Source organism: Anguilla anguilla, chromosome 9 (genome assembly GCF_013347855.1).
Source record: "Anguilla anguilla isolate fAngAng1 chromosome 9, fAngAng1.pri, whole genome shotgun sequence".
Classification (NCBI taxonomy): Eukaryota; Metazoa; Chordata; class Actinopteri; order Anguilliformes; family Anguillidae; genus Anguilla; species Anguilla anguilla.
The window spans coordinates 7,858,833-7,866,567 of record NC_049209.1 but is presented as its reverse complement, the minus strand read 5'-3'; the positions used below and the strand labels follow the sequence as shown (position 1 = coordinate 7,866,567).

Genomic DNA, 7,735 nt, shown 5'->3' with positions numbered 1-7,735 from the left:
TGTGGGGGTGTGTGTGTGTGAGAGAGGTGTGTGTATGTGTGTGTGTGTGAGGTGTGAGCTGTGTGTGTGCACGTATGTGTGTGTGAGGTGTGTGTGTGCACGTATGTATATGTGTGTGTGTGTGTGTGTGTGTGTGTGTGTATGAGAGAGGTGTGTGTGTGCATGTATGTGTGTGTGAGGTGTGAGCTGTGTGTGTGCACGTATGTGTGTGTGTGTGTGTGTGTGTGTGTGTGTGCACGTGTGTGTGCTCACGTCTGTGTGTGTGTGAGGTGTGTGTTTTTGTGTGTGTGTGTGCATGCGTGTGTGTGCGTGTGCGTGTGCGTGCGTGTGCGTGTGCGTGAGGTATGTGTGTGTGTGTGTGTGTGTGTGTGTGTGTGAGGTGTGTGTTTTTGTGTGTGTGTGTGTGTGTGTGTGTGCATACCTGCCTCAGGTTCTCTCCTCATTGACTGGCTGAGAGGGGCTGTTTGTCAGGGCAGCTGTCGATACTGTGGGGGGCGGGGTGTCAGGGGGGAGAGGCGGGCCGTATTAATACACACTGGGGGGTTGTAGATAACCCCCCCGGGGCCGGCGTCCCCGGGCCCCCTGCGACCGGCGGGTGACGGAGCGATCTTTAATACTCAATCGACGGTATCGACGTCCCGCGGGCCGGACGCTGTGATGGCGCCGCTGCCGTGGGGCGCCCCCCCCGCGTGTGGAGCGATGCACCGCTGCCCTGGGACTGCAGACCCCCCCCCCCCCCGCCGACGGGCCCCTCGCTCCCCCCCCACCCCCGCCCTGCCGACAGGCCCCTCACTCCTGAGTCATAATGGCAGATTAGCACTCAGACCCCGCACTGAGGAGACTGCAGGCCCTGTGGGACACCCGGACAGCTCTCTTATATCAGACCCCTCCCCTCTTCCCCAAACGTCCGTACCCTCTGACAGGGGAAGTGAAACCATCGGTAGGGGTGGGGGGACCAGCCGCGGGAAAACGGCGCCGTGGGCGTCCCGGGTGGGGGTGGCGCCGAAAGACAGGAAGTGATGTCGCCGTCCTCCGCTTGGTTTCCCCCCTTGCAGGTGCTGGGCCGGGAAGTGTACACCTCCAACAACCAGCTGGGCGGGATCCAGATCATGCACAACAACGGCGTGACGCACAGCACGGTGTGCGACGACTTCGAGGGCGTTCACACGCTGCTGCAGTGGCTGAGCTACATGCCCAAGGTAGGGGGCGCGGTCTCTGTGGGGCGCGAACATATCAAACATTCACCTCTGCCTCTTCCCTGCGCTGCTCATCGCTAATTTACCAGCCTGCCCACGAGAAATCTTAACGGCAAATCAGAATGAGACGCCGGTGTCACAGTTTGTCCTGGATTTTAATGAATGTTCCGGTAAGAACCAGTCCCTCACGGTGAATGAGAGATTTTACAGTAAGGACATGCAGCATCTTTCACAGTGAGTGATTTTACACTAAGGACATGTCTTTCACAGTGAGTGAGTGATTTTACTTTAATTAACCCTTGGAGACCTAGGGTGATTTTGACTTTTGTTCACTATCCTACATTTATTTATAAATTAAACAGGTTTATCTAATAGATAACCTCTCATTTTTTTGTTCCTATTAAGAACTGTCAAATTTTGGCCTGGTTATGATATTAACTAGTTGGTAGGCGCTATAATTTGAGAAAAGAAAATCACTTGCTTAAAAAATGCATTCACTTGACGATGTCAGTTAAGCCAAAAGTGTCAGCTCAGGTATATCATCTTACATCACAAGAATAGATTGTGTGAAGTACCAATATCATAGAGTCATATCAATAGAACATGCCATTGCTTTATGATCGGTAAAAATATCAGCAGAGTTTAACAATAATAAATTATAAATTAAAAATAAATTATCATGATATATAAATATATGATAAAAACATTTTTTTTCATAAATATCTATTTAAGTACAAATTTTATTGGCCATAAACTGAACGATTTGTGTACAAGCTATTTAAGCAGTTCGTAGTCTGCTTCTAAAGTGCAAGTGACACGACATCTCAATGTACCAAACACAGAATAACTGCAGGTTTTGTATTGCCTGTAAAACGATGTTTATATATATCAAGTAGTTGTAATAGTACATAGCGGTAGAATATATAAGTAGCTAGTAACGTTTGTATTTTATCACTAAAGCAGTAAAAGCATGTAACCTGTAAGGACAGTGGTATTCACGTCGGATTCACGTCATTCTCGATTGGGTCCATTGCATGGAAACGTTGCGTGGAAATAAAAATCCTCATCCCCAGAAAGTCCACTCTCACCTTCACCTCCTTTACCGTCATCTTTCTCAATAGAATGAAATTTGGCTTGAACTGCCTTTACTAATGATAACGTTTTTTGGAAGGCTTGTTTCTTAAGAATTTCAGCTACAAGGAAGTGACTTCTCCCTGGTCCGCGTTTTTTTTTTTCAGCAGCTACTAATTGTGGTGACAAAACAATGTAAACATAGCGAAAGGTAGGCGTGGTTTTCAAATGCAGCCCTGCCTTTAAGGTTGGTAGATTCGACAGAAATTCAGAAATGAGAGGGTTATCTGACAAAGATTAGAGTGCTTTTTGACGCAATTTTCGTCCCTCTGCTTGAAAGGGTTAAGCACGTATCTTGCACAATGAGTGAGAGATTTCACAGTAAGGACTTGTCTTTCACAGTGAGTGAGTGGTTTCACAGTGAGGGATGTGTCTTGTCTCACAGTGTAACTCCAGCCCGGTGCCAATCCTCAGCTCCAAGGACCCCATTGACCGATTGGTGGAATTTGTGCCCACTAAGGCGCCCTACGACCCCCGTTGGATGCTGGCGGGACGCCCGAGCCAGAGTAAGTACAATCCCCCCCCCCCCCCCCCCCCCCAGCCGTCCTCCAATAAGAGCAGAGAAACATGCCTTTTTTTTTTTTTTTTTCTTTACTGCAAAGCCATAGTGTCTGCTGGAGGCAGTGGCAGCGGTGGTTTGGTTATTTATTATAGTTATTACAGAGCCAGTACACTGTGCATAATAAAAGGCAGTAAAACGAGCGGGAAGGAGCCAGGCTGGACAGGCCCGTTTTAAACACACTGCAGACTGCCTCCTCTCCAGGCCTGAGCTTGCAGTTTTCACCTGTTCCTGCAAGCTCCTCCATCTAAACTCCACATCTCGGTGTCTGCCTTTTTTATTTCCTTAAATGGTCTTTACGAGACACACACACACACACACACATAAACACACACACTCTCTCTTGCGCTTGTGAGGGTCATTTTGTTTTAATCATCACTTTCACTCCAGGTCATTTTCATCCTTTGGTGCCATCGCACAAGTGCTGCCGCAGCAACTTCTAAATGGAGTGACTTCACATTTTAATTTAGTGCGTTGGGTTAAAAGTGGAGCGCGGGGGGGGGTGTGTGGGGGGGGGGCTGATTTGCGGCGATGAGTTCAGGCGCGCGCGCGGGAGGTTAAAAGCTGCCGTCGTTCATTGCGGGCGGACGGCGACGCTGACGCGGCTCACCCCGACGCTCCGACCGCCCGCCCGCCGCCCGCCGCCCGCCCGCCAGACGTCCCCGCCGAGAGATAGCGCTGAAATTGATGGCGGTATTTCGGCGCGGGTCGAGCCGGAGCAGATTACAGAGCGCTGTAATTACCGCGGCGGTCCGGAGAGAGAGAGAGAGAGAGAGGGAGAGAGAGAGAGAGAGAGAGAGAGGGGAGAGAGAGAGAGAGAGAGGGGGGAGAGAGAGAGGAGAGAGAAAGGAGGAGAGAGAGAGAGAGAGAGAGAGAGAGGAGAGAGAAAGGGGAGAGAGAGAGAGGGGGGAGAGAGAGAGAGAGAGAGAGAGAGAGGGGAGAGAGAACGGGGAGAGAGAGAGAGGGGGGAGAGAGAAGGGAGCAGGGAGAGAGAGAGGGGAGAGCTAGCTCCGCGGCGCTCTAACGCCAGCGCGCGGTCGTGATTGGGCGGTCACCTCTGCGGCCGCCGCGGTCCGGCTCACGCTGCGGAGGCTGGACGCGCTCGGCTCTGTGTCCGTGCGCTCGGGTTTTAGAGAAACGCACAAAAGCGCGAATGCCCTGCTGTGGTTTGTTTATTTATTTCTTTACGTCGACGCGTGTGCATGAAAAGATTCTGTTCGATTCAGTTTGTGCAAATGAAGCAATGCGGAAACGTGTTCTTCGCGGAATTTGTAAGCCTGCGAGGACGGGGAAACTGTCGATGGGGCATCTGAAGACGGAGCTGTTGTACAGTAATTGCTTTATGTCTCTCTTTCACTCTGTCACTCTCTCTTTCTCTCCCCCCCTCCCTCCCTCTCCCTCTCTCTCTCTCTCTCTCAGGTCCGAAGGGCCAGTGGCTGAGCGGGTTCTTCGATCACGGCTCCTTCCTGGAGATCATGCAGCCGTGGGCGCAGAGCGTGGTGGTGGGCAGGGCCAGGTGAGCCCCCCCCCCCCCCGTCCTGCCAATCAAACGGCAGACAGTCGGAGCTCCTCCCCCAGGGGCACAGCCACTGCTGTTATCGCCGTTTCCTCACAGCTGTCTCATCAAACAGATCGCACTCTGACCCCTCACCTCTGACCTGCCCTGTGCGATGACCTGGTCAGGCCAGAGAGCCAGTCTCGATAAACACCGTCAGCTTTTCGACATAAGATTCCCTTTTTTTCCCTTCTTTTTTTTTTTTTTTTGGCTTTCTCTGCCCCTTCTCTGTCGCTTTTTATTTTTAAATTTCCTCAGGAAATGGAGGTGCAGAGCCCCCCTCCCTCTCCTTCCTGTCCTCATTTCTGTTCTCTCGCTCCGCTCGTATCCGTCGCTCCCCCTGCTCTCGTTCCCGCCGCCGCTCTCTCTCTCCGCAATGTTCCGGAATAATTGGGACGTTGAAGAGCGCGTCGTCGCGGCCGTCGGAAAAACCTCGCGTTCCCGCGTGGGATCGGTCCGGGTCCGAGCCGCACTTCCGCGGCCCGTGATTGGCCCATTTCCCCTCCGTCTCCCTTTAATGAGAAACGCCGGAATTACCCGCAGCCTCAGAATAGGCGCGGATGTGGCGGGTAATGACATGTCACACGCGCGAGCCGAACAGGCAGGTGTTTGTGTCTTTCTTTAGACGGGTTGCTGGGCATTACATTGGCCCTGCTCCATACAGCCCCCTGTTTGTTTACAGAGGTAAATATGCTTACACAGGCAAGGTACCGGGACCTTTGTAAAGGAAATATAAAGATTTAGGACCTTTAAAGATTTTGGCAAAATCACTAGTGTAAGTTATGCGAGTGCTTTTCCCCTCCGCTGCGATTTATACGGTCGTGATAACTTTAAGGTATAAGAGGGTGTGTGTGTTTGTGTGTGTGTGTGTATGTGTGTGTGTGTGTGTGTGCGTGTTTGTGTGTGTGTGTGCGTCTGTGTGTGTATATGTGTGTATATGTGTTTGTGTGTGCGTGTGTGTGTGTGTGTGTATACTGTGTATGTATATCCATGCGTGTAATGGGTATGCCTACCCTTGCAGGCTGGGGGGAATACCTACAGGAGTGGTTGCTGTGGAAACCAGATCCGTGGAGCTGTCAATCCCAGCAGACCCGGCTAACCTGGACTCTGAGGCCAAGGTGTGTTCTCATGCGTACACACACACACACACACACACACACACACCCATACACACAAACGCACACACACACACACACGCACACGCACACTCGCACGCGCACGCGCACGCACACACACACACACACACACATACACACACACACACACACACACACACACACACACACGGGTAGATGAACACATGCAGACAGGGACTCAATCACTCGGACACATACACACACACGTCGTCGAGGAAAAAATATAATCCGAATTGTAAAGGAAATAATCCATCCTGAGTTCAGACGAACCACTGGGGTAAGTCACTCTTGATTACATGCAGCGTGGAGAGAATTCACAGTACATCAGTACGGTGCTTTTTCTGAAACAAAGCAACTACCTCTCTGATATATATACTCCGCGTTTTACGTCAGAGCTATATACTATCACATTCTGCATTGACCCAGCCTTCTACATATTCTTCTAGTTCCTGCGGAATAAGCCCTTTAGCAAAGTATATTTATCTTATGGCTGGGCGAAACACATTTTAACTGGTGCCCGCATGCTGTGCTCCCCTCCTCAGATCATCCAGCAGGCCGGCCAGGTCTGGTTCCCGGACTCCGCCTTCAAGACCGCCCAGGCCATCAAGGACCTGAACCGGGAGGGGCTGCCCCTCATGGTGTTCGCCAACTGGAGGGGCTTCTCCGGGGGCATGAAAGGTCTGTCAGTCATCGCCCAGCGACGCCTCCTCCCCCTCCTCCTCCTCCTCCTCCTCCCCCTCCCCCTCCTGTTCTAAGTCAAAGCTTCGCACCTAACCTTGGCATCCCTGTCGCAGCTCTCACGCTGAGTTTCGGCTCGGCAGCGCCGCCCTGGCTGACCTCCCCTGTCAGCGCACAGCTCTCTCCCTGTCGCGCGGCTAGCCGCGGGGAACTTCGGTCCAGGAGCCGGTTTTTGCCACGACAAAAAAAAAAAAAGAATCCTGACACCGCGTTGAAATTCCGTTTTTTCGGTGGCTGATTGAAAGAATATTCTGGAATTAGTTTTATCTCTGGGTGTTGCCCCCCCCCCCCCCCTCCCCCCCCCTCTCCTCCAGACAGGCCCGGTGACGGTGATGGTTTGAAACGCGAGCCCGAGCGGAGACAGCCCGTCAGCTCGCGCTTTAATAGCTTTTTCCATTCAGAGACAGCTAGGTGTCAAACACACCGCTGTTTAATTAGTTTTGTTTGTCCTGCTCGGCTCTCCGTAGTCATGGACCGCTGGGCGCGCCCTCGCTGTTGAGCGGGGGGTGTAGGGGTGATGGGGGGGGTGGGGGGTGACGGTGGGGGGGGGAGGCAGAAACTGAACGCCGCGGTGACGGGCGCGCCCTGCCCCTGTTCTGGGACGGCAGGGGGGGTCAGGGGCTCTTTGGTAGGGGGCGCTCTCCGGCCCCAAATCTGTGAGGACTCTGCAGTGGAGGCAGGCTGCCGTCGTACCGCAGAGGAGCAGTGACTGGCAGTGCGTTCAGTGTGACCCTGCGGGATTAATAATGATGCTGTATCATTTACATGACATGTTAACAGCATTTGAAAAAAACTAACGTGCTGAAGAGGAATGGCCATGTGTAGTTCCCGTGGCATGTCTGTAGGTGGCACAGCGGCTGTGTCCTGGTGATAAACTGTAGCTGTGGCCCAGTGTTTGTGCGTGTGTGCATGCGCGTGTGTGTGTGTGTGTGTGTGTGTGTGTTTTTTCTTCCACTGTAAATGTGTTTTGTAGTTGGTTGGCTGTCTGTCACTCATTTAGTCTGTGTTTGCTGGACCTGTGTGTGGTCAGTTTATTTTGTTATTATGTACATGGGCTGTGCATTTCTCTGTGTTCCATCTGCTGTGTGTTTTCTTGTTTGCTTGTGTGCATTAGGGCCTGTGACTGTGGGGCTGTGACTCTGGGCCTGCAGTAATTCAGTGTTTTGGTTGTTTTCGTACCTGTGTTTGTATGGCTGTGCATCTCCCTGTATGTGTGTGTGGGCCATGCATCTCCCTGTATGTGTTTGTATGGCTGTGCATCTCCCTGTATGTGTTTGTGGGCTGTGCATCTCCCTGTATGTGTTTGTGGGCTGTGTATCTCCCTGTATGTGTTAGTATGGCTGTGCATCTCCCTGTATGTGTTAGTATGGCTGTGTATCTCCCTGTATGTGTTAGTATGGCTGTGTATCTCCCTGTATGT

The 7,735-nt window shown here is 52.0% G+C and overlaps 1 protein-coding gene across 12 annotated transcripts in view; it reads left to right on the top strand.

Annotated features, from left to right (window-relative positions):
- Positions 1 to 7,735, top strand: part of acaca (acetyl-CoA carboxylase alpha) — a 77,287-nt gene that overhangs the window by 54,636 nt on the left and 14,916 nt on the right. For all 12 annotated transcript variants that reach the window (XM_035433468.1, XM_035433457.1, XM_035433458.1 and 9 more), the window contains 5 exons: positions 1,056 to 1,199; positions 2,713 to 2,833; positions 4,306 to 4,402; positions 5,463 to 5,559; positions 6,120 to 6,255. In XM_035433468.1, coding sequence (XP_035289359.1) covers positions 1,056 to 1,199; positions 2,713 to 2,833; positions 4,306 to 4,402; positions 5,463 to 5,559; positions 6,120 to 6,255 — 595 coding nt within the window. The remainder of the gene's footprint in view (positions 1 to 1,055; positions 1,200 to 2,712; positions 2,834 to 4,305; positions 4,403 to 5,462; positions 5,560 to 6,119; positions 6,256 to 7,735) is intronic.